This window comes from Antechinus flavipes, chromosome 1, assembly GCF_016432865.1.
Source record: "Antechinus flavipes isolate AdamAnt ecotype Samford, QLD, Australia chromosome 1, AdamAnt_v2, whole genome shotgun sequence".
Taxonomy (NCBI): domain Eukaryota; kingdom Metazoa; phylum Chordata; class Mammalia; order Dasyuromorphia; family Dasyuridae; genus Antechinus; species Antechinus flavipes.
Genome location: NC_067398.1, coordinates 680,836,956 through 680,862,758, shown reverse-complemented (window position 1 = coordinate 680,862,758; position 25,803 = coordinate 680,836,956). Strand labels below are relative to the sequence as shown.

At 45.0% G+C, this 25,803-nt stretch overlaps 2 protein-coding genes across 5 annotated transcripts in view; one reads left to right on the top strand and one right to left on the bottom strand.

The window, feature by feature from the left end:
• The first annotated feature begins 2,610 nt into the window (after positions 1-2,610).
• LOC127545342 (ectoderm-neural cortex protein 1-like) lies at positions 2,611-11,465 on the top strand. 3 transcript variants are annotated; one of them, XM_051972549.1, is made up of 3 exons: positions 2,611-2,704; positions 4,182-5,994; positions 7,071-11,465. In XM_051972549.1, the coding sequence occupies exon 2, from the start codon at positions 4,195-4,197 to the stop codon at positions 5,962-5,964; it is 1,770 nt and encodes a 589-aa protein (XP_051828509.1). In that variant the 5' UTR covers positions 2,611-2,704; positions 4,182-4,194; the 3' UTR covers positions 5,965-5,994; positions 7,071-11,465. The 3 variants fall into 3 exon arrangements, with proteins under 3 accessions (XP_051828509.1, XP_051828508.1, XP_051828510.1); XM_051972548.1 differs by having other exon boundaries at positions 2,652-2,768; XM_051972550.1 differs by lacking the exon at positions 2,611-2,704 and having other exon boundaries at positions 2,869-5,994.
• Positions 11,466-11,764: 299 nt separating this feature from the next.
• The window catches only part of LOC127545341 (rho guanine nucleotide exchange factor 18-like), a 50,919-nt gene continuing 36,880 nt past the window's right edge, over positions 11,765-25,803 (bottom strand). For both annotated transcript variants that reach the window (XM_051972547.1, XM_051972546.1), the window contains 9 exons: positions 25,534-25,728; positions 24,542-24,688; positions 23,871-23,995; positions 22,615-22,671; positions 19,665-19,712; positions 19,026-19,493; positions 17,479-17,803; positions 15,901-16,023; positions 11,765-15,793 (listed from right to left, as the gene is read on the bottom strand). In XM_051972547.1, the coding sequence (XP_051828507.1) occupies positions 15,630-15,793; positions 15,901-16,023; positions 17,479-17,803; positions 19,026-19,493; positions 19,665-19,712; positions 22,615-22,671; positions 23,871-23,995; positions 24,542-24,688; positions 25,534-25,728 (1,652 nt within the window). In that variant the 3' untranslated portion in view covers positions 11,765-15,629. The remainder of the gene's footprint in view (positions 15,794-15,900; positions 16,024-17,478; positions 17,804-19,025; positions 19,494-19,664; positions 19,713-22,614; positions 22,672-23,870; positions 23,996-24,541; positions 24,689-25,533; positions 25,729-25,803) is intronic.

Sequence of the window (25,803 nt, the reverse complement as noted above, 5' to 3'; positions counted from 1 at the left end):
AATGTGGGACTGGGATTCAGAAGATCTAGTCTTGGATATAATGGCATAACCATGTATAAATCACTTAACTTTTCTGAACCTGTTTTGTCTATAAAATGTGGATGATGATACTTGAAATACCCATCTCATAGGATTGTTATAAGGTTCAAATGAAATCATATATGGAAAACATTCTGCAAACCTTAAAGCTTGGATAGACCGACAGATAAATAATAGATAGTAGATAGATACCAGTTTATTATTAGTATTCCCTGACATGGGGAATGAAATGAAGTGTGGATGTTAATCTGTACCACATTTTGAGAGCAGATATGAGTATTTAACTCTGCCCCCACCCCTTTCTCCCCACCCTTGCTTTTCTGTCCCTAGTGCTTGGTATAGTATCTGATATACATAGCAAGCATTCAATAAATATTGACAAAAGAATGAGGGGCCAAGAATAAGAAAGATAAGAAGCTTGGGATGAGGAACAGGAAGAGGACCAGATGCAGATGAGGGATAATACCAAAGAGAGTTAGGGGGACAGAAGTCCAAAGAGATGGGGAGACAAGGGGAAAAGGGGATGAAGTAGACAAAAGACAGGGAGACTGGGAGAAAAAGGAAACGGGAAATGAAAGAAAAGAAGATAAGGGACAAAGATGAATCAATTAACACATTTTTAAGAGTGTTAGGCATTAGGCTGTTGCTAGGGTTAAAAAGAGTTTTATCTCAAGAAACTTTTGCCATTCTGGCAAAAAAAAAAAATGGATTGAGGAGAAAAGAAAGGTGTGCAGGGGATGCTTTTAGGTGTGCTCCATGGTCCCTAACCAAGATCTTCTAGAGGCAGCAGATATAATAGAGAGAGTCTTAAGTGGTTAATTCAATATTTAGTGTCACAAAGGCTTGAGTTCAAATCCTGATTCAGATATATAATAACAATATGAGCTTGGACAGTTATCTAATTTCCTCTTAATTTGTTTTCCTATTTGTAAATAGCACCTATTTCACAGACTAGTGCTATGGATCTAATAAGAAAATGTATATAAAGTGTTTTTGCACACCTTATTAGGTGTTATTGTTATTATTATTATTAGGAAGACAGGTTTTGTTTTATTTTGTTTTCATTTTCTGCACCTTTTTCTTTTTTTAAAATTTATTTATTTTTTTAAAATAAGTTTTTATTGACAGAATCTATGCCAGGGTAATTTTTTACATCATTATCCCTTGCACTTACTTCTGTTCCGATTTTTTCCCCTCCCTCCCTCCACCCCCTCCCCCAGATGGCAAGCAGTTCTTTACATGTTGAATAGGTTACAGTATATCCTGGATACAATATACGTGTGCAGAAACGAACAGTTTTCTTGTTGCACAGGGAGAATTGGATTCTGCACCTTTTTCTTTAAAAAAAAAAAAAAAGTGGGGGGGGATTTTTCATTCTCTTCATAAATTTTCTTCCTTTTCTAAGCATCCTTTTTTTTTTTCCATGCTTCGTGGTCCCTATCCGTATTTATTCCTCCTTTAGACTGTATTCTTATATTGTTCTGTAAGGAACGACCAGCAGGATGAATACAGAGAGGACTGGCGAGACTTACATGAACTGATGCTGAGTGAAATGAGCAGAACCAGGAGATCATTATATACTTCAACAACGATACTGTTTGAGGATGTATTCTGATGGAAGTGGATCTCTTCGATAAAGAGAGCCTTAATTGATCAAAGATGGACAGAAGCAGCTACACCCAAAGAAAGAACACTGAGAAATGAATGTAAACTACTTGCATTTTTGTTTTTCTTCCCAGGTTATTTATACCTTCTGAATTCAATTCTCCCTGTGCAACAAGAGAACTGTTTGGTTCTGCACACATATATTGTATCTAGGATATACTGCAACCCATTCAACATGTAAAGGACTGCTTGCCATCTGGGGGAAGGGGGTGGAGGGAGGGAGGGGAAAAAATCGGAACAGAAGTGATGCAAGGGATAATGCTGTAAAAATTACCCTGGCATGCGTTCTATCAATAAAAAGATATTAAAAAAAAAAAAAAACAGACTGTATTCTTGGGTTTCCTCTTCCAGAAAATCCCTACGTTGCTACTCTGAGGTGGTGCAGGGGACAGTCCTGGCCCAGGAGTCACAAAGATCTGAGTTCGAATTCTGCCCCAGTCGCGCTCTATCTCCTAAGGTAGTTGTGTGGGTGACGTGAGTTGTAAAGCGAGCACTACGATCACTATTATAGTTATTAGATCTGGCATCTTATACTGCCCGAGGTGAGGGGGAAAGAGGGAGGGTGATGGGCAAGTCCCATTCCCCTACTGGGGACTCCCTCTTGCCTTCCATCTCCAGGGAGCGGATCCATAGACCCCCAGGCCACAAAGACAGACCAGGAGCGGACGACATCTCGTGAAGCTCTGCGAGAGGATCTAGAGCCAAAAGGTACACTAACTCCTGGATATCCGTTCCATGATTGGTCACTCTCACCAAGGGTTAAGTTACCCCTCCATGATTGGTCTCTTTAGTACAAGACTGATGACGTAAGAGGCGAGGGCCTAGGAGGCTCTTGTGGTCTGTGATTGGTCAATACCATCAGGGAACGAAACCAATGCTGGTCGCCATTGGTCTCTACCGCGAGGGCGGTGCAACCTCGGAGGAGGTGTGTTCAGGGCCGAGATCGGGAGTCGGAGAGTCGTTGGCTCGAGTAAAACTTGGGAGGCAGCGCGCACTTTCGGTGGGTACCTGGACAGCGGGCGGGGAAAAGGAGTCGTCGAGCCGGGCTGGGCCACGTGTGCATGGTGAGAGTAAGGGGGAGGGGAACTGAGGGGGCCTGGGAGGGAGGGGGGACTCGTGGGGTGTCTGAGGATGTTTCGTGGGGGAGGGGCAAGGAGAAGAGCCTGGGGAGGGGCCGGGAGGCTGGTCGCTGGGTCTCCTCTGGTGGCCGCAGTCTGACTGTAGACTACCCGGGGCTCTGAGAAGAGGTTGGGGGGCGGTTCTAGCAGGACGGGTGACTGAAGGTCTGAGGCGGAAACGGCTGGAGGAAGGTTCTGGGGGAGGGGTTAGCCGGCAGGTGGCCGGAGGGCTGTGTGTGTGAGTTGAAGAGAATCCTTGGAGGGATCTGGTAAGAGGTGTCTGAGGGACTATGAGGGGGTCTGAAAGAGGATGTTGGGGAGATCTAATAGGGTCCGAGCATCTTGGGGGTCTCAAAGAGGATGATGCAGGGTTGAAGAGGGCTGGCTGAGGGTCTGTGGGAGGTCTGAACGAGGATATTGGGGTCTTGCAGGAGGGGCGGTGTTTGATATTCTGGGTGGACGAGCAGGGTGTCTGAGGGCGCTGATGAGAAGGGGGGAGGCGGGTAGCAATCACCACTCCTGGTAGAAGGGGAACGCTCTGCTGAACTTGGGGCCCACACAGAGCCGGCTTGGATGGGGGTGGTGTGGGACTGGGAGGAAGACTTGATTAAAAAGTTGACTTGGAAACCTGGTTCTGCCAGCCCTGCCCGGCGGTGTTTGGCTTCCTCTCCTTTTAAGTCTAGGGAGGGGCAGGGCCTCCACTTCAAAGGCTGCTCCCCCTGAAGAGGGAGTTAATTATTACCTGGCCCCACCTCTCTTGGCAGGGGTTGCTGTATTTCACTGCTCTTGTCTTTGGGTTCCTGGGCTTTGCCCCTCTCCCAGCGGGACTTGGTCAGAGCCTGCTGGGCCAGCTAGCTGAAACCCCCTTTGGGCTCTCTCTGGTCCTGCCTCAGTGGCCCAGGATGTTCCTCCTCCTGCAGAAAAAGCCTTCTTACGGTGTAGAATTGGAAGCCGCTCTTGGAGGCTGACTTTGTCCGTTTGATATAGTCAGGGAAGCTGGAGATTGCCTCCTGTCTCAGTGACTCTGTAGTTGTGGGACCCCTGGCAACTTTTGCCCTTTGTAAAATGGGGATCACTGCAGCACTTACCTCCCAGGGCTGTGGAGGATCAAAGGAGTCCTATGTCTATGGACAAGGCACTCCCAAGTGTCGGGTAAACGTTATCTATCATTTAGTCCAGCCCAGAGATAGAATGATCATATAGTCGAGCCAGTCAGCAAACATTTATTAGGTGCCTGTTATGTGGTAATGGGGTTATCATCCAAGCAAATAGCTGAGACACCATCACACAATACTTTGTGGAGAGAAAAAGGGCTCCTGGTCTGGGGCCTAATCCTAGTCTGCTCTTCCCCTGTTTTAGAGTGCCGGAGACAATGTCAGTCACCAGCCACGAGACCCGGAAGTCTCGCTCCAGCTCTGGCTCCATGAACATACAGATCTTCCACAAGCCGGGCCACGCGGACAGCCTGCTGACCCATCTGAACTTGCTGCGCCAGAAGTGCCTCTTCACCGACGTGGTGCTCAGGGCCGGGAGTGGTGTGTTCCACTGCCACCGAGCTGTGCTGGCTTCTTGTAGCTACTACTTCGAGGCCATGTTTGGGGGAGGCCTGAAGGAGAGCAGAGAGGGCCACGTGGACTTCGGAGACCGGCTGCACCCGGAGGTGTTGGAGCTGTTGCTCGATTACGCCTACTCGGCCAGGGTGCTCATCAACGAAGAGAACGCGGAGTCTCTTCTGGAGGCCGGGGACATGCTGCAGTTCCATGACATCCGGGACGCGGCTGCAGCCTTCCTGGAGAAAAATCTGCACCCCACCAACTGTCTGAATATGCTGGCCCTGTCTGACACCTTTAACTGTGACCGGCTGTTTGAGCTGTCCTGGAGAATGGCTTTGGCCAACTTTGCTTCTTTGTACAAGTCTGATGATTTCCTAAAACTCCCCAAAGGAAGGCTGCTGGAGCTTGTGCAGAGCGAAGACTTGGAAGTGGAGGAGGAGAGCCTGGTATACGAAGCAGTCATTGGATGGATCAAGTACGACCTGTCGGTCCGCCACGACGACTTGCCAGAGCTTCTGCGTTCGGTGCGCCTGGCTCTTTTGCCCGAGGCATACCTGAAAAACCAGGTGGCTCTGGAAGAAGTGGTGATGGACCACAAACTGGGAGGGGAGATCGTGGCAGACGCCGTGCGCTGTAAAATGAGGCTCTTGCAGAATGACGGGCTGGTGACGGGCTTCTGTGCCCGGCCCCGGAAGGTCAGCCAGGCTCTGCTGCTGCTCGGGGGGCAGACGTTCATGTGTGACAAGATTTACACCATCGACCAGACCACCAGCGACATCATCCCCAGGACAGACATTCCGAGTCCCCGCAAAGAGTGCAGCGCTTGTGCCATCGGCTGCAAAGTCTACGTCACCGGGGGCCGAGGCTCCGAGAACAGCGCCTCCAAAGACGTGTGGGTCTACGACACCCTTCACGACGAGTGGGCCAAGGCCGCCCCAATGCTGGTGGCCAGGTTTGGCCACGGGTCGGCAGAGCTGGCTCATTCTCTCTACGTGGTCGGGGGCCACACGGCCGTGAGCGGCTCCTTCCCGGCCTCCCCCTCCGTCTCCCTTAAACAGGTAGAACATTACGACCCACAGACTAACAAATGGACTTTGGTGGCTCCTCTCCGGGAAGGGGTCTGCAATGCTGCCGTGGTCGGGGCAAAGAAGAAGCTTTTTGTTTTTGGGGGCACCAGTGTTAACCAGATTCACTTGCCCAAAGTGCAGTGCTTCGACCCCTGTCAGAACCGCTGGACGGCACCCACCACCTGTCCCCAAGCGTGGAGGTACACCGCAGCGGCTGTGCTGGGCAGCCAGGTGATTGTGATAGGGGGCGACACGGAGTTCTCGGCCAGTTCTGCCTACCGCTTCCACAGCGATACCTTCCAGTGGTCCAAGTTTGGGGATGTGACGGCCCGAAGGATTAGCTGCCGAGCAGTCACCTGTGGAAATAAACTCTTTGTGGTGGGGGGCTACTGTGGGACTCAGCGCTGCAAAACCCTCGACTGCTACGATCCCTCCTCCGACACCTGGAGCAGCATCACAACCGTGCCTTACTCCCTCATCCCCACGGCATTTGTCAGCACCTGGAAGTATCTGTCGGTCTGAAGCGCACCCTGGCAGAGAGGAAGGAGGAAGGTAAAAACGAGGTTTTGTCCTGGTTAAGGGTCAGTTAGAGCTCCCCCTCGTCCTCTAGGCCCATAATAAGATGGTGACATGGGTGCTTTCTACTGCCAGGCTCTCCCCGAATTGCTACTTTCTCATTTCTCTCTGTGGTTTTGCTTACACTTAAGTTTGCCAAACTATATTTAGCTCTCCTTAGCTATGGGTTTTTGAAGTGTGGTTTGAGATTAAATGTCCTCAGTAACTCAGGCCACTTTGTAAAACAGCACACGTAGAAGCCGCCTTCCTCCAAAACAAACTTACCTAATTATACTGCAACGTGCCTTCTTCAGGTTCAGGAGATACAAAATCTGCCTTAGAGGAAACCTCAGTAATACTAGAAGGCTCAGGCAGTGAAAAGTAATGGAGATGGTGGGGAATTCTGAGTGGAAACTGAGATTCCGTCTGGGTCAGCCACACTGATAACCAGAACTTGTCCACTGCTGGACAGAGTCCTCGTGCACCCCTGAGATTCTGGCTTTTTCATAGTTCAGGTTTCACTTACACTGGCCTTAAAACTTTGAAGTGATTCTTACTCATGTCTCAGACAGAACCTCCAACTTTTTTTAATTAAAGCTTTTTATTTTCAAAATATATACATGGGCAATTTTCAACATTCATCCTTACAAAACCTTATAGAATCTCTTAACTTATTAATGAGCCATGAATTGCATTAGAAAAAGTTAATATGCTGCCAGCATATAATACATAAATGAATTATTTTATGTCAGAGCAAGATGAGACCTGATCTTCTCAGGGCAAGGGCAATTATTTTTAATTTTCTTTTGAAAATCATGAAAGCTTTTTCACTGAAAAGGAAAGGATGGAGCCAGGCCATTTTCTGTATGTATACTGTGCACCTAATCATCACTTTTTGAGTTGAAAACACCTACTAAAAGGAGAAAGCCCAGTCCTTTAATCCTAACTGCAATTTGTTCTGTCTGTAGACTCTAACTTAAGGTACCGTTGGTTCCTTCTCTCCTGCTCCCCCTTATAACCTCTCATCATTCAGCAGCCATTAACCACATGATGCCTTCTTTTATTCTCAACAGGAGACCTGGGCGTCTGCTTTCATTTTCTTGCTGCAGAGGATCCTCTTAGGCAGGCAAGTGTTGTCTGCCCTTAGAATGTCCTGTCCACACCCAAGTCCTGCCTGGCAGTTGGCAGGGTGGCGTCTGTTACAGACGTGGCTTCTGGGATCACAGGGGCAAAGGGGGTCTGCTCCCCAAAGAGCAAGCGATTTGATTGATGCTGGTTATATAGACTTGGGACAGATACAGTGAGCCCAGTTGGGTGAATGGAGGGAAGAAGAGACCCCCGTGGCAGTGATCACAGCCTCTGGAAGATGGTGATCATTGTCACCGATTGTTCCCTCCTGTTAAAAATGAGGAGAGCAGTAGGTCAAGCAGAGAGGACTTTTTAAGCAACATATTCACACCTTCCTGCCCAAGAGGAGGTGGTAGTCACTGCTATCCTGATTACAGTTCTGCCCTCAGGGGCCCGCCCCATCCTTTTCACAATTTGCTTTGCCAGTTGTGACATGTTTGTCCACGTTGGTGGATTTTAGTCAGTGAAGAATGCCAACCAGCGTCGAGCCTCCTGGTCAATGTGGTGAATGACCAAGCTGAAGAGTCCTATTTTAGACCCAAAATGAGACCCGTATGTGAAATGACAGCTGGCTTCAGGGACGTGAAAATTAGCAGCAGTTCCCAGAGATCTGTACTAGAAGCATCTTTAGAATCTGTGTGGCTTTCCAAGATCAGGCATTGTTTAAGAAAAAAAGTCTTCCCTGACAATTTTCTGTCTTTAGTTCTTTAACTTGCAATATTTTCTTGAATTTGTGGAGTTTTTATTCTTGTATTAACATTTAATTATTAATTGCATCATTTATTTAAAATTTTTTGTCATTTATTTAAAATTTTAAAACATCTGTTTTTAGTCTGTAGTTTTTTTTTTTTTTTATCAAGTTCAAAGTTGCCTTAATAAAACTAAGTCTTAAGTGAAAAAGAGGGCTGGCACTTCTCTTCATGTTCCCTTAGTCTCGACCGCCTTTCAGCGCAGCAGGGTAAGAAAAATAAATTTCAGTTTTGCTGTTAGGTCACATCATGGCTGCAGAGGACTGAGTCCCAAGTGAACTCACTGAACTGATTGATAGAGGGGCGGGGCTACCCAGGTGGAATGAGAGGCCCTAACTAGGAGTTCTCCAAGGGTCAGTCTTAAAATCCCTAGGACTTTCATACTCTTCTCTGAGATTTGCAGACAAACATACATGGGCTCACCCGAGATCACTCAGCAAAGCTGGTCAGGCTGGCACACCCACTGACTAAAACAGCTCAGAAGGAAAGACGTTTCTATGATAAAGTGACAGTCACTCCACTCTGGTTGGTGTAAAGACTTAAAGCTGGAATGTGTCTTGGAGATGGCCCTTCCTCTCATGGTATAGATGGATGGGTGAGTGGGCAGTGTGAAGACATCTCAGCCATTCCTGTGTGCGCACGATGCCCATTTAGAAACTAAATGTGCTTCAGTCCACAACCACTGCTCTTAAGAAACTCAACTCCCAGCAAGTGTTAATGGCATAGGGAATCGGAGGCCTGGTCCTGGGTTTGAATCTCACCTCACACTTGATAACTTTGGGTCCCCAGGACAAACAACCTTTGAGCGCTCAGCTATTTTTTTTTCCCAATATTTATTTTTCCTATGTGTGTTAAATATGGTAAAAATATATGTAAATCCAATATAGGCATATGTATGCGATTATCTTGCTGCACCAGAAGAATCAGATCAAAAAGGAAATAAAATGAGAGAAAAAATAAAATTCAAACAAACAACAAAAAGTGAAAATGCTATGTTGTGATCCACACTCAGTTCCCACAGTCCTCTCCGAGTATAGAGATGGTTCTCTTCATCACAAGATTATTGGAAATGGTCTGAATCATCTCATTGTTGAAGACAGCCACATCCAGCAGAATTGATCATTGTATAATTTTGTTGCCGTGTATGATGATCTCCTGGTTCTGTTCATTTCATTTAGCATCAGTCCATATAACTTTCTCCGGGCCTCTCTGAAATCATCCTGCTCAGCTATTTAAAAAAAGAATTTTTTAAAAACAGCTTTTGAATTTCTAATTCTATCTTCCCTCCAAACCTCCCTCTCTGAGACAGTAAGTAATCACAGAGAGGTTATACATGTTTTGAGCCTCAGTTATCAGTTCTAGCCCTGTGGAAATATAGGGATAATCACAGCATCTGACACTGAATAAATTGAATGAATGTGAACTGATTTGTAAACCATATATGTTCCAAGGAGAAGAACGGTGCTGAAAGCTAGCGAGCTCCTGGTTTTAGAGGGGAGGCACTTCAGTGCAGTCCCATGGCTGAAGGCACTGGGCCCAGCCTGCTGCCCATGCAGAGGTCACGTGCTCCTAGACACCTTCCTTAATCATCAGCCAACATTTACACATACAGCTCTAACCCCCTCCACTTTACGGAGGGGGAAAGTGAGGCTGTGCTTCATGTTATAAACTCCCATGTTTTAGCAGAACCTTGTCTCAAACAGGAGAGGGCTCTACAGCAGTGGGGGCCTGATGCCCCTAAACTACTCCTCAGACCCGGTCCAGCCTATGGGTCATTCCAGAGCACCATGGATGGGCTGCTTCCCTGAGAGGGTCATGCAGGGGTTCCTGGTCCTTTTTACGGGTTCTCTGTGCTTTGTTCCTGGCTTGAACAAACCATCTTTCCCAGGAAGATTCGTCCTCTCTGGCTCGCACAAGCTTCCTTTGTAGCATAAAGACTAAAGTCTTCCCCCCTAAAAGGACCCTTACCCACTAGCAAGAGTCACGGGCATGGTACCTTCCTTTTGCCTTTTATGCCCTGTCCCCCATTCTTTCCCTCACAAGGTCAATATCTGGCTAAGATGTAAGATCTAACACTGGCCTTTTGCTGAGCCCCACACAACAGAAATACATTCCTCAACCTATCCTTCCCATTCAAAGGTGCTGGGCTGGCTTCCGGATAAGTGTTTGTTTCCTCAATTTATTAGCCTTCTTTCCCTAAACAAACTGCTTTCATTTTGGCTACTTCCCATCCAACATTGTCATTGACTTTATTATGTAGTTGTGCTTTTGTGTGGCAATCCCCCAATTGAGGTCAGAGGCCCCAGTCTTATTTTCCTTCTTCAAAACTGAGAGGCTTGAAGTATCAAAGAATGCTGGATTTGGGTTTGAAATTGGGGTTATAAGTTATGCTGTGAAAGGGCAAGTAAATAAGTGATCATTTCTAGATTCACGAATCCAAATGCAACATTGATTTTTCTTATTTCATCACATGCAACACTGAGCCAATTAGAAGTTTTAAACTAAGACATACCCATTGAAATATAAACTATATCCCACTAGGACCTGTAGTTGAGCACTGACATACACTACTTGTGAATAAACCACAGTGTTTTGGTTTTGTCATTTGACTTATTTTTCTTGATGGCATGTGAATCTCATTTTAAAATGATTTCTCTGTAAATGTACTTTTAAAAATGTTTGATGTTTAAATGTTTGAAATGCTTTAAAATGAACTAAAAGCAGTTACAAAACGAGCAATACTAAAATTTATAAAAGCATAAAAAAGATATTTAAATAAATGATGCAGAATACTTAAAAAAAAATAAAATGGGGACGATGATGCTCAAATATTGCCAGAGCATAATTGATGTATAGACATCAATTAATGAGTGAATATCAAGTAGTTTGTAAAACAAACACCAGCTTTTATTATCACAGTACAGTAGTTATTTCACTTTTATTGAATTTCACCAAATTCAAGATAAAATCTTCCATCAAAGTGGCCTAATGTGGGAGCACCATTAGAATTCAATCAGGCTTGAATAGCACAGTGGTGGCTCGTGAAATATTCATATTCATCATAAAGCCCCGGAGACTTCTGGTGTCATTAAATTGGGAAGAGATTATGGAAGGACAAACTTCACAGAATAAGGTATGGGTGGGTGGTGAAGAAATCCCCAGGCCCCAAATTCATGGATCTATTTAAGTATCCCAATATGTAATTGTCACATGTATGGTAGCAGGAGTCATACCTTAGGGTTCCCTGTACAGCCCCATACAGGGACCCAACAGAAGGTGATCAATAAATGATTTTTAAAGAACATTTAGAAAATAACAACAATGCAAAGAAATACAAATTTGAAAGATTTAAGAACTCTAATCAATACAACAATCAAGTGTTTCCAGAGAACTGAAGAAGTCTGCTGCACACCTCCCGACACAGATGATAGACACACCCATAACACAGAATGAGGCTCAAGGTGGAAATTTGTTTTTCGTGCTTTCATAAGTTTTCTTTTTTCCCCTGAGGTGTGTGTGGATGAAAGAATTTTTTGTTAATTGAAAAGGAGAAAAAATTAAAACCAACCAAATAATTAAAAAAAAAAAAAACCTAAAGCTGAAATAGGCCTCCAAGTTCAGAGGTGGAGCATTCTAGCTTTGTCACTACCTTAAAATAGCCTCTCTCAAAGGAAAACGTTACACTGATCACAAATGCATCCCACTCCAGACAGGGAATGGAGGCTGGACAAGCTGGAGGCAGCACATAGCACCATGAGAATGTGCAATCCCAGCTCTCTACCCAGCTAAATCCAGTTGAGACCACAAGATCAACCATCCCTTGGCAAAGCTAGTCTTTCAGAGCATTATGAAACTGATACTCAGACACAGTTTAACTTGAGACACAGAGCTTATTTTAGTAATTTTTTTATTGCTAGAAATCAGTACTGTTGTTCTGAAATCGTGCTGACAAGAGCCAGCATAAAAAAATTATTAAAAAAAAAAACCCACAAAAACCCCAAAACAAAACAACAAACCAGGAAGTGAATCTAAGATCACAATACAATTAACGAAGTGCACGAGTCAACAGATGTATTAACATGTGCTTATCCATTAATTTTACAAATAAAATTAGATACTAACAAGAAGTGACGGGGATACCACTGGCAGGGACATGACTATTTACAACCCTGCCTTCCAGCAGAACTGAGAAATCTCCTCAACTTCAGGGAAGAAGACAATCCTCTTGGAGGTTTGGATTGAAATCCCCTGAATCTCCTATCATGATTATTAACGAGATCACAAAGTCACTAGACTGGAACTAAAACTAAACAGCATCAAACTATCACAGCTCAGTAAAGAATTATTACGTGAGCTCAGCAACAGAATTACAGACAAGTCATTTTCCTTCCAAAATCAAACAAATTTAAAGTAAACATTTCTAAAGTGCTCCAATACTTCAGTACAAAAATAAAAAACACTGATTATAAACATGGCACAATGAAATTTAATGTGTAGTACATATATTTCAAAGGGCAATGAGAATCACTGGTGAAAAGGGTTTTTAAAAATGGTAAAAAGTTTTTCTCTCTCAGAACTTCGCTTGCTGGGCAGGACCTGCCATCGTAACAGAAACTGAAATCAATGCTGACTCATGATTGTATAATTGTTCCTTCAAGGAGAGGATGGGGGTGGGGGGAAAGGAGATAGGGAGAGACAAGATCCCAAGTGTTAGGGACTCATTTCTGGGCTGACAGCAAACAACGTTCCAAGTGCCAGAAAGGTTTCCCTCATTAGAGTGAAGGTGAGAAGGAAGACTTCTGCTTTTGGTCCCTTCTGCAAGTTCATGTGGGACGTTTAAGCAAAAGCAGAACCTCACCTGTCCTGCCCACTCAGGTAAAACTCAGGTGTGCTGCGGGAAGATTTCTTTACCATCATGCTGATGGATGCAGCAAGACCACAGGGGCCATCAGAATTTATGTGGGGGGATGGGGGGGTGGAAGACATGTTCACAGAACCACAGGGAACAAAAGGGACTACTACGATCACAGGACGCTTTAGGAAAGACAGACTACCTCACTCTGGCACCAAGAGCTCGAGCTCTCCTTTCTCCGGCCCACTCTCTCCACCTTCCACTGGGCCTAGATGCAGCATCAATGGCAGAACTCCTCAATCAGGACAGGACCTGGACAGCAGGCACCTGGCCATGTCTCCCTTGTAGTAAGGAGACAGAGGTCCCCGACTAGGCCCTGGAAGGAGCTCCTTCTGGAAGCAACTTCCTTTCCTATTATCTTGCCTGTCAGGCTTTGAACAACTGAACTTTTGAATCCGATTTTGATTCAAAAAACTGAAAAATCTCTCCCAGCTCCACTGACAAATCTATTGTGGAACCCATGTGCATGCGTGTTTGGGGCTGGATTTCCCTGTGAGTATGAGTTGATAATAAGACAGGAGACTCTTACGTGGCCTGCAGACTGTGGACTTGCTGGAAACATACCTGTTCCAAAGATGAAATGAATTCCTGCAATAGGGCCTATAACTTTTATTATTTGCTGACAATTACAGTGTTAAACTCTTCAGTTGTCCTTAACTTGGAGGTCTGGGGAAATGAGTTGCAACTCTTCCCTGGCTATGACAGGTTACAGTCCAAACCCCCAAACTTAGATAAGCCGGCCATCAGCCCGATAAGTCCCACACCAGAGCCCTCGGAGGAGGCATCTGCAAGTCCAGAGTTTGGGCCAAAGCTGTGATATGGCTATAGATGGAAGCAGACAGAAATGATATCTAACCACTCCCCTAACATTAGATTTTAAAGGTATTTCCCCCCCAGGTGTCCAAAAGAACCATAGGCAAACAATTTCATTTCCACGACACTGGGCTGGGATTAATTTAGAGACAGACTTAATTCAAATCTAGCCTCTGCTATTTCCTCCCAGTGTTGGCGGCAGTTTCCTTACTGGTGAGATTATTGAGCTAATGTGTCTCTGGTCACTTCCAGTTATAAACTACGAAACTACCCCCAAACTGAGGGGAGGAGAAAGGAGAAAACTTCACACCAACAAATCTTTACTGTAAATCACCTTTCCCAATAGCATCTGTTTTGTGCTAGTCACTAACACTTTCCTGGCACCCAACCACCCAGATGATTCTCTCTACAGGAAACTTCAAATCATTTGCCAGCTCTTTTGGACAGATGAGAGAATATGTATTGGTTACATGGCTCCTTAACTACTGAGAATCAACACAAAATGTTTCTTTGCTTCCTGCCACTTTGTTCAGCTATTACTAAATATTCATCTTTAATGACAATATTCTAAGACCTTTAAAAAAAAAAAAAAGCCATTTGTCCCCATTTCAGAGCCAGACGGGTCACTTCCTTCCTGAGGGCGACTAGCCCGGTATATAACCCATACATTCTGCTTCTCCGGGGGCAATGGCAGGGAATGGGGCACACAAAGAAGAAGTTGCTGTTGCTAAGAAGCAGCTTCATGGCCCGAGAGCTCGGTTCCCCTGGGTTGCTTTATGACCTGCCGAGGGCCTGCAGCTTCTACAGATCCCCGGCCAACACCAAGCTCTGCCTCAGGTAAACTCCCAGGCATTCATCTGCAGAAGCACTTTCCACTGTCTGTGATAATCAGAAGCCCCCACAAAGACTGGGCACCGAGCTGCCATAAAGACACACTGCTGTCTGAACAGCCAAATTCATTTTCTTCACCATATCAAATTCAGAATGAGGAGACTCCAAAGCAATAATACAACGGTTCGCCAATGAGAACTCCTTTTTGTTACATATGTCTCGATGTTGCTGCTCACGTGTGGAGATAGCAGGACCTCGACAGCCACCTGCGTGGTAACAAACGCCTCTGCTGGCAGGGTGCCCACTCTAACAACCTAGACTACGTTATAGAAGGATTATTGAAGACAGTAACCTATTGCACTCTCAACCTTGCTAATAACTTTTTTTAGATTTAGCATCTTCATCAATGATCAGGAAAATATCCCAATCTTAAGTTCACTATGAACCAACAAATAATTCGCTTTGGGAATCTGCACCACACCCAACAAAGCCTCAGAAGCGGAGATGAGCTTAAGGCTCCTTTTCTGAAGACAGACAGCACTGACGGCCAGTCTGGACAGCCAAGAAGGTGGGCTGCTAGCACCACCTCCCCCAGAATGGACACATTTCCTAAGTTGGCCTCTGGGGCCTTAAAACTATTACCTGGCCTCCTGTATTCCAGGTCCGCCTGCCAGCTCATGCCCAGGGCCGAGAACCCCAGGACCTGTTTTCTGAAACTACAGCTAATGGCCACAGCTCTGTAAAACCAGATTGAAAATAGATTTCTCTCTTACCCAAACGGGGGTCCTATTATTTAGAATAGCTCCTTAGTTCATTTATAGTTCAACTTCCAATTAAAACTTTTTTCTAAAAAGAGATTAAAAACTTTATCAGGGAATCACTGCAAATTCACCAAAAAGAGCATATTATGGTGGATGGCAACATATCCATAAATTTGGAATTGAGACACCCAGGCCATGTTCAAGTCCATAGTGGTTATGCCTGAAAAAGAGACAAGCAGGTGCCCACATGGTCCCAATGACCCCTTGGAGTCCCCAAGTGGGTTCTGACCATGTGAAGGAAAACCTGGCTTCATCTGAAGGGGATGTCATTCTGGAGGAGACAAGAGATGCCAATCAGCAGTGGCCCTCTGTTGTCCTGGAGACTCCATGGAAATCTTCTCCAAGGGGATGGCACCAGATGCACCGTGCAACAGCAGTTCAGAAAAAGATAACATCTTCCTTGTTGGCGTCTTCTTCGGAAGCGGGCCGCGCGAGCGGCTGGGCCGGGGGCGAGAGGTGTGGGGCGCTGCTCGGCCTGAACATGTTTCCTGAGCCCAGAGGAGAGATCTCCGAGGTCTGGATGTCCGCTGGGACACATGACTCTGAAAAACACCGGATCCCGAGTCAGCAGTCGCCTCTGTCCCAGGAGCCCCCCCACCCCCCCCGAAAACCTTCATCAGCCCTCGGCCGCTCCCCGACCAGGCCTTACCCTGATGCACAATGACGCTCTGGCCTGTCAGGGCAGGACCCGGGGCCTGGCGGGCTTTCATAGTGTTTTCTTCTTTGCCCATAAACTTGCTGAGCATCAGCTGCTGTTTTAGGTCAAAGGAGGCTGGGGGGAAAAGGAGAGGGATTTGCAGGGGCTCTTTCGGATGATCTCTGCCCTCCCCAGCCCCCAGGGCCGGGGCTCCATGAAGACACCAGTTTCTGGACAGGAACCCTTTCAACGACTCCCTGCCAACACCCAAGCCGAGGGGGGAGAGAGGGAGCTCATGTGGCCAAGTCAGGAGTCACTTCCCCACCTCGGAAGCCCCTCCTGAATCTGTCTCCATCGCAAATTCACACGCAAGAAAGACAAAGTGCACAGAGGCTCCTGGTCTCGAGTTCTGTGCTGGAACCTACTGGCGGCTGTTGTAGTCTCTCCCCACCCCCCACAAGCAATCAGGCTTAAGTGACTTGCCCAGGGTCACACAGCCGGGAAGTGTTAAGTGTCTGAGGCTGGATTGGAACTCGGGTCCTCCTGACTTCAGGGCTGGGGCTCTATCCACTGCGCCCCGTAGCTGCCCTGTTGTAGTCATTCAATACTGATTTCATTGGGACACGGTCCCGCCATTACTCTCCTTACCCTCAGCAGTAACTGTATCTTGACCATCTCCCTTATGCATGTCTCAAACAAGATAAAAGCCTTAGAACAAGAAGGTAGGAGCCGGGCTTCCTCCGCAGGCTGCCTCCCCTCTCCACCACAGCCTCAAGCCTGGCTCCTGATGGGAGGGAAGCTCAGGCTGTCTCCTTATTCATTTGTGAGCCGGACTCACTAAATCCGGGTCTGCTCGGGGAACCACAAAACAAGGGCTGCAGCTGCCCCGCCACACTTAGGGCCAGAGCGCGGCCGGGAGCCGGGGCGTCACTCGGCTCTGCGGCCACAGAGAGGGCGGCCCCCCGAGCCGGCCTGTCTGCAACACAGCTAAGGAGGAATCTAAGCAGAGGCTTTCACAAAGTGGCCACGTTGTGGCTTTAGTCTTGCCTCTCACTGGCAGAGATCACAACCTTAAATTAATTCTCAGTGACAAATGTAGCTTTAGCTTCTATTTTTACAACTATAAAAGCTGATTCAGTGCCTGAGACTTAGGTTAGCTCGTCTGAGGACTTCCCACTCTTACAAATACCTCCCCCTCCTTCTTAGTGACCAAGACAGAAAAGACATGTCTCTAAATGAGTGACCTAGGAGGGTTCCGGTTAAAAGGTTCCCTTTTCTCTTCAAAGCTCTTCTTTTAAAGAATAAGCCTATTTCAATCTGTTACTGATCAAATTCCCCAATGAACTATATTCACCAACCACAATGACTTTAGCCTCTCCAGGCTACTTCCCTGCCCACTAGTGACTGCTTCCTCCTCTGTCCCAGGAAAATGGCCCATGAGCCTCCTCAGGTTCAGTGTGGGAAGAGGGCACAGGGCATTAGTCACCAGCTGGGGTCACCAACAGGGAGCCCAACCCCCCTCCCCCCAGGCTGCCCAAGGGCTTTGTGCTCTGTACATTCTGAGAGCACTGAGGGGGAACCAGCACTCACTGGAGCTGTCGGAGCGCTGGGAGGCTTTGCTCTTCCCCCCCTTCTCTTTGCTCCCTTTTGTGAGCACGGCCAGCTTGGTGGGGATCTGCTGCTGGACGGCAGCTTGCTTCTGGATCTGGTTGGTGGCGCTCAGGAGCTGGATGGGCACGTCGCTCTTCGCCAGGCGGCCCTCTGCGGCCGTGCTGTCCCGACGAGCCACCTCGGGGCGCTCCGCGTAGTCAGAGCCGCACAGCAGGGTGCTGGTCCTCGCCAGGGGCTTGGCCAGCTGCACGGCCCCCTCGAGGCCCTCGCCGTTGAAACTCGAGGAGGTGCTCAGGGTGTGGCCCTACAAGAGAAAAGTCCGCTGACTCACCCGAGCCATCAGGGCCATCCCCGCTCCGGCCCCAGCACATCAGGGAAGGCTGCCTCTAGGCAGAACCCCAAAGCCCTGCAGCTCTTCCGAGTGGCAGTTAACCTCTCCACCTAATAGCTGGTAGTACAGCTTCTAGAGTATATGGCCTCTTTCCTGAACTAAATGGAACGATGGGTAGGGACCAGGATTTGTACCCTTCCTTATCTTCCAGAGCCTAGGTACTCCAAAATTTTGGATACGAGAATTTTCCCCTAGGATTCTTCAGGACATCCAGATTATGCTGATTCACTTCAATAATTGTTGACTAACAAACTTTAAGACTGTGATTCATTTTCCGAATCTCTTATTACTTAGGACTTCTTTCTTAAGCCAGATTTTCAATCACGAAACCACACTGATCCTGAGCTAGAAGGGGCCTTTAACATGTCAAACAAGTCTGCCAAACAACAAAATTAACGCATCACATCCATTTGATAATATACATTTAGAAAAGGAAAGTGTGGTCACAAAGAAGCAGTGTGGCAGATCCCCTCTAAGCTTGCTTTGCTCCTGAAAGAAAGGTGGGCAGCCAACTGTTTCCCATTAGAGCAGAACAACCTACTTCCTTGTATCCCACTGTTACTAAACTGATAAAACAAGGGAATGTGGCAGCTACAGTGTGACTAGATATTTAGCAAAGCAAATGATGATACAAGTGCATGGATTTGGAACTGGCTGAGTGGCTGGGCCCAAAGAGTTTTATGGAAGGTGGTTTCCAGTGGTGTGGCCCAAGGATATATGCTACTTAATATTTTTATCAACAACTTGAATAAAGTCATATCAGATATATACACATGATAAAAAGCTGGAAGGATTGGCTGACACACTAGATGACAGGGTAAAGACTTAAAAACTACCCTATATCAAAAGATCAATGAGTCAACACTGGGAAATAGCAATTAGTCTCTCTATCCTGAAGTTGTGCAATTGGCCTTTTAAAATATACATATAGTATGATTTTTCAGTTATCCTTTTTGAATTTCATAATAGATTCAGTTTTAGTACTTCCTTCCACCAGATCTATTGTCAAAACCAGAAATTTCTGTCTGTACCTGATGAGAAAAAGCTCAATATTCAGCCAAAGAATAGTATGAAGAATTACTGCTTCCCAAGTCCTCTCAAAACCAAACCCTCTAAAAGAACACGAGTGCCTCACCTCCAGCCCTTCGGGAGGTATTGTGCCAGGCACGGTGTTCTGCTTCTTTAATTTTTTCAGAAGTTCAAGCCTTTCCTTTTCCTTCTCCACAGCTCGCTGGGACTCACGGAGCCTCTCCAGATCATGCTGGTAGGCCTCGCGCTGCCGGTCCAGCTCCTCTTTGTCTTGGGTCAGCCGCTCCCTGAACTGCTGGGACTCACTCTCCCGCTCCTGCAGCCGGGCTTCAGTGTATTCCAGTTCTTTCTGCTGACGGCTGCGCTCACGCTCCCAGCGTTGCTGTTCCTGCTTGAGTTGGTTCTGAAGCTTCTGTACATTGGCCAGTTCTTCTCTTTGCTTCTCAAAGTTCCGCTGTTTCTCTTGTTCTAACAGGAAGTTTCCACGTGTTGACTGCAGTCTACATTGCTTTTCTCGGTCAAGGATTGTGGCCCTCTGCATTTCAATGTAGCTGTCCTGCTGAGCAACCACTGCCTGAAAGACCCAGCACAAAGTACTGTCAGAGAGACAGGACCACAGGGGCCTCCGCTAAACAAGATAGGGTTTCTGTCACCAAAAACTGATTAAAAACTATGGCCTCTCTTGGATTACAAGTTATATAAAAACAAGCAGTTAATTATGCCTTTTCTAAAGATCCACGTTTACCTGAAGATTGGAAAGCAGCTTTGACAGGGTGTGTATTCTCTTTAAAAGCTGAGGAAAAAAGAAAAGAGGTTTTTAGAAGAAAACGTCATTGGCCTGAATCTGTATTTAAGTAGGGGAGGAGAAACAACAATGAACATTTATCAAGTCACTATTGCTAGCTGTTGGGGACGCTACAAAATTTAGCTAATGGAGCTAAGTCTAGCAGAAAATAAGTCATCCACTGCCCCATGAAAGTCTAAGTGCCCTTAGTGATATGGTGAAGTCATCACTGATCAAAGGGATCAGGGAAGGAATATAAAAGGTGCCAGTTGATGTGGGCAAGAGGAAGAGGGCAAGCAATACAGGTTCAAGAACTCGAGGCACCTGGGAGAGTACGATGCATATTTTCACATTTAGACTCAAATCCAGTTTTAAGGGGAAGCAGAGTGTGAGAAAGACTAACAGAAAGCAAAGCTGGAAAGAGAATGGTGGATGCTGCAGGATAGAAAGCCTTGCTTATCGGGCATAAAAGCTGGAACTGAGTGTAGCCATTATCAGAGTAATGAGATCTAGGCATAAGGAGATGCTTCTGGAATATGGAGAAAGGCTGGGCTGTAGCACAGATAAAGGGGAGGTAGGAAGTGGTAGCTCAGGTGGCTGATAATAAGGACTTGTACTAACTAGGATGGGAGCAGAAGGATGACACAGAACATGCTGTGGCGATGAAATCAGAAGGCCTTCGTGAGATACAAGGGGCAAAGACAAAAAATTGGGAAACTGGGTGAACAGAAATATCTAACAAACAGTGATAGGAGGGAGAAATAAGTTTAAGTTTGGTTTAGGACATCCTGGTAGATGAAGAAAAATCTTACAAGAAATTTTTAAACCAACACTAGAGAGAGCATAGGAATAAATGGAGTTTTTCTTAAAATTGATAAGTAGCGTCTATCTAAAAACATCAGCAAGCATTATAGGTAATGGGGAACAGCTTAGAAGTGTTCCCAGTAAGATCAGGGATGAAACCAGATTGCCCACTATCACCACTAATATTCAATATTGTACTAGAAATGTTAGCTTTACAGGATTAATACAGAAAGGCTTGGAGAGACTTACATGAATTGATGCTAAGTGAAATGAGCAGAACCAGGAGATCATTATACACTTCAACAATAATACTACATGATGATCAATTCTGATGGAATGGCTCTTTTCAACAATGAGAGGATCCAAATCAGTTCCAATTGATCAGTGATAAACAGAAGCAGCTACACCCAGCATAAGAACACTGGGAAATGAGTGTGGACCACAACATAACATCTGCACTCTTTCTGTTGTTATTTGCTTGCATTTTTATTTTTCTTCCCAGGTTATTTTTACCTTCTTTCTAAATCCAATTTTTCTCATGCAACAAGATAACCGTATAAATATGTATACATATATTGTACTTAATATATACTTTAACATGTTTAACATGTATGAGGCTGCCTGCCATCTAGGCTGGAAGGAAGGAAGGGAAAATTTGGAACAGAAGTGTTTGCAAGGGTCAATGTTGAAAAATTACCCATGCATATGTTTTGTCAATAAAAAGCTATAATAATAATAATAAAAGAAATGTTAGCTTTAGCAATAAGAGAAGAAAAAGAAATTGAAGGAATTAAAGTAGGTAATAAAGAAACAAACAATTACTCTTTGAAGATGAAATGATGATAGATTTAAGAGAATCCTAGAGAATCAACTAAAAAACTACCAGAAACAACAATTTTAGCAAAGTTGCAAGATATAAAATAAACCCGCATAAGCATCAGCATTTCTGTATGTTACTGACAAAGTCCAGCTGTAAGAAATAGAGAACTCCCATTTAAAATAACTGTAGATAGCATAAAATATCTGGTAGTCTATCAGCCAAGACAAAGTTAGCAAGTATAAAAACACAATTAAAAAACACTTTTCACACAAATAAAGTTAGATTTAAACAAATGGAAGAATATCAAGTGCTCATGGGTAGGCTGAGCTAATATTAAAAAAATGACAATTCTACCTAAATTAATCCACTTATTCAGTGCCATATTAAAATGTCAAGATTTTACTTTATAGAGCTAGAAAAAAAAGTATTGTTTTAAAACCCCTTTAAATTAACAAGTATTTATTTTTTCCTATTCACTCTCCTTCTCTACAAAAAGAAAGAAAAAATCTTATGACAAACATGAATAATGAAGCAAGGGCAGCCTCTAAGGTGACACAGTGAATATAACTCGGCTTAGAGTCAAGATGGCTCATCTTCCTAAATTTAAATCTGGCCTTAGACACTTATTAAGGGCAAGGCATTTAACCCTATCTGCCTCAGTTTCCTCATCTGTAAAATAAGCTGGAGAAGGAAATCACAAACTACTCTAGTACCTTTGCCAAGAAAATCCCAAATAGGGTCAAAAAGAGAAACAACATAGTAAAGCAAAGCAGAGGTGCACATTGGCTACGTCCAAAATGCTTGTCTCAGTTTTCTGTCAGGAGATGAAATGAAGGTTGGAATTCAGAAGAAGGGTCAAGATGAGAAATAAAGACATAGAAATTATGGCCAAAGAGCTAAAAGTTAAAGTCCTGAGATTTAAAAAGATTTGTTAAAGGAGGGAGCATAGAAAAGAAGACTTTTGTGTGAAAATTCACTTCCACAGCCCAGAAAAAAGACCAGAAATCAGGTGAACCCTAACCAAAAATTAGTCAGGTAAGGACTACAAAAAAGACAAGGTGGCTAGGAAGAGGAAAAGGCATTCTCTAGATTTGTCAGTGAGGTGGCAGTGACCTCTGAGAAAGCAGCTTCACTAGGGCTGGGGGAGAGCCTGGGTGGTGAAGGTGGAAGAAATCAACTGCAGAATTGGGAAAGGATGTCGAGCAGCCTGTGGGTAAATACTGGGCTGAGCTGAACCCAACAAAGTGAGCCTGAGAAAGCAAAGATGTCTTTGCTCAGGGGGAGCACCTCAGATTCCATTGTGGCTGGTGCACTGTTGTTCCAGTCCATTTGGGTTAGCTCAGCCTAAAAGAAGAACCACAGAAGGATACAAATTAGTTTCTATTACATAGAAAACAATATATCACATTGTTAATAAAAATGTAGCATTATATATAATATGTAATTATATTTAGTAGAGAATATCTTATTTTACAGTTAATATCATATGTGATTCTTCGACAACGATATTGTATGAGGACATATTTTGATGGAAGTGGATTTCTTTGACAAAGAGACCTAACTGAGTTTCAATTGATAAATGACGGACAGAAGCAGCTACACCCAAAGAAAGTACACTGGGAAACGAATGTGAACTATCTGCATATTTGTTTTTCTTCCCAGGTTATTTTTACCTTCTGAATCCAATTCTCCCTGTGCAACAAGAGAACTGTTCAGTTCTGCAAACATATATTATATTTAGGATATACTGCAACATATCTAACATATATAAAACTGCTTGCCATCTAGGGGAGGGGGTGGAGGGAGGGAAGGGAAAAATTGGAACAGAAACGAATGCAAGGGATAATGTTGTAAAAAAATTACCCTGGCATGGACTCTGTCAATATAAAGTAATTATTAAATAAAAATTTTAAAAAAATATCATATGTGATTACAGAGTAAATGACATCACATAATTTATAATTAAGAAGCATGGGGTAATTGAAAAAGTCCTGGCCTTAGCTGCTAAGGAACTTGAGGCTAAAAAAGCTGAGGCCTGAGGTCACACTGGCAAGTAGGTCTCCTAGACTCATCACCACTGGCCACAAGGCCAGACTTTGAGGGAGGCCCTTGAGCAGACTCAATCTTCTACCCAATCCTATTTACTCCTTTCCTCTCCCCCATCCCTCACTTCCATCCCTCCCAATGTCCCACTCCTTCCCTGTACTTTCTGCAGGGTCTGCTCCTCAGTTAAGAAGCTTGCTTTCATCTTAAAGTTTTTCCTCCCTTACTCTTTCCACTGCAGGCATTCATTCAGACTTGGTCCCCTTTCCATTACTAGTTGTACCTTCACTCCCCCAGGTAATGTGCTGGTCTTGAGGGAGTTGAGGTTGAAGGTGATGATACAGTGGTTTGTATACTTTATGCTCCCCATTCCCATGTTGTTGGACTTATGCTTTAGTCTATAGTCAAACAAAATTAGTTCTTTCTCTGAATGAGGATTATATGCTTCATCATTATAAACTCAATTTTAAAACACAGAATTAAAATGAAGAAAAACCTACTGTCTGTGATCCTTCTTCAGAGTCTCCTGAAAGGTCACCAAGCTGTGAGTCCAAACCGGTAAAAGGAATTCTCCGGTCTTTAAGCCGGGCATCGCAATTGCAGACTTTCTTCTTAAAGCTAGCATCTTAAAAACAGACCAGAAAAAGAGTCCTAAGACAGTGTCGATAAGCTACCACACAGGACAAAACCAGCAATTAAGCAGAATTCTGAATGCCAAGAGTGTGAATTTAGTTTTTGGTCCTGAGTTTTCGCTTTTACTTTTACAGGGCGCAGGGGCTGAAGCTTCTGTCACTCAAGACAACGGCACTAACACTGAGAGGAGCCCTGTCAAGATGGGCCAAGGAGAGACAGAGTAGAGAAGCCAACTGGAGAGGATCTGAGAATCCTTTTGGAAACAGCTCCTGGGAAGTGCACAAGAGGACAAGTTATCATGAAAGGGCTTTCCTGGGTCTGAAAGTGTGATAGAAGTTGGAGAACACCAGTAGAACAAAGGAGTCAAAAGATAAATACCATGTGCTCTGGGGAGGAGAGTACTCTCAGGGGTGTGGTTTAATGATCAGAGTAAGGACCAGGGGCATATTAGATCCTCTGAAGAGCGGACCAGTTCTCCTTCACTTCCCCCCTCCTCTTGCCCCCCCCCCCCAACTCCCCAGTATGTCCAGCTGCTTACTTTTGTTTGGGTTTGTATTGTTGTCAAAGCCTCCGAAGGTCTCTGCTCTCCTGGGCAATGAGAGATCATCCCCGGCCCCACCGTCTTCACTGTCGTTTCTCAGCTGTTTATATATATGTGAGTGCACCAGGTGAAGCATATTCTCAACTAGCGAAAGGAAGAGAGAGCACAGAATTATTGCTGCCATAGAACAAGGTGGTCAGCTATCAGGAAAGAAACTCGGAACCTCACACTGATGCGGGGACTTCAATTGGGGTATCTGATGAAACCCGTCCCTGCTAGTTCTGCCAATGTCTTAGCAAGGAGGAGTCACATCATGGACTCTCTAATTTGTTTCCCTTTGAAGATGGCCACTATCTATCACTAAGGTCCATATCCTGAGCTGTGTTTAGAGTAGTGCTGACAGATTTACACTGAAATAAGCCTCTCTTGCTCAATCCTTAAGAGCACACACTGGCAAGGTGGCAGGCCAAGGTTCAGGCTGTGGCCATGGAAGAGACAAAGCAAAATAACCCATAATGAAATCTGATTCAGGGATGTGGCTTCATGAACACAGTGCCAATTAGCCATAGATTCCATCTATCAATGCAAGCAAGTTACATTTTCTGAAATATGAAATCAGATTAATCAAGGAGAAACAGTCAAGTGAACCTACAAGCGAAGGCATCCCCAAGGGTCAGCCCCCTTGGCAAAGGACAGATAAGGTAGGTCTCTTCCACTTTTAAACTCAGAAAAAAGGGGCTCAATCATATGGTTGCAATAAGTGCATGTTTGTGGGATGAGTCTGATATAAATATCAGATTTATAATATTCTGGATCTAGCAGTACCACCTCACAGCTGTGACCTTCTGGATAATGAAGGCTTTGAACTAGGTAGTCAATGACTCCCTGTCAAGCACTATGTCCTGTGGTTCCAATGAATATTTTCCTAGTCACGAGGGGTCATCATGTGTGTCCCTAGCCACCATCTGAAAGGGTTTTGTGCCACCTACCTTCAGATACTGCCGACTTCAGAATCATCTCGCCTTGCAGGCTGTTCTCTGAGGGTTCCCCTCCTCGGAAAAAGAATCTGGACTGCGAGCCGGGAGGAAGATCTTCAAAGCTGTTAATCTCAAACATTTCCAAATAAATCTGCTGTTTCTCACTGAGACTTTGAGCAATCAGCTCATCTTTCTTGCTTAAACGTTCTAAAGCGGGGGAAAAAGGGAGTCAAGTTAAAAATGTGTCAGTCTCTTCCATGTTAATTTATGACTTTTAGAATA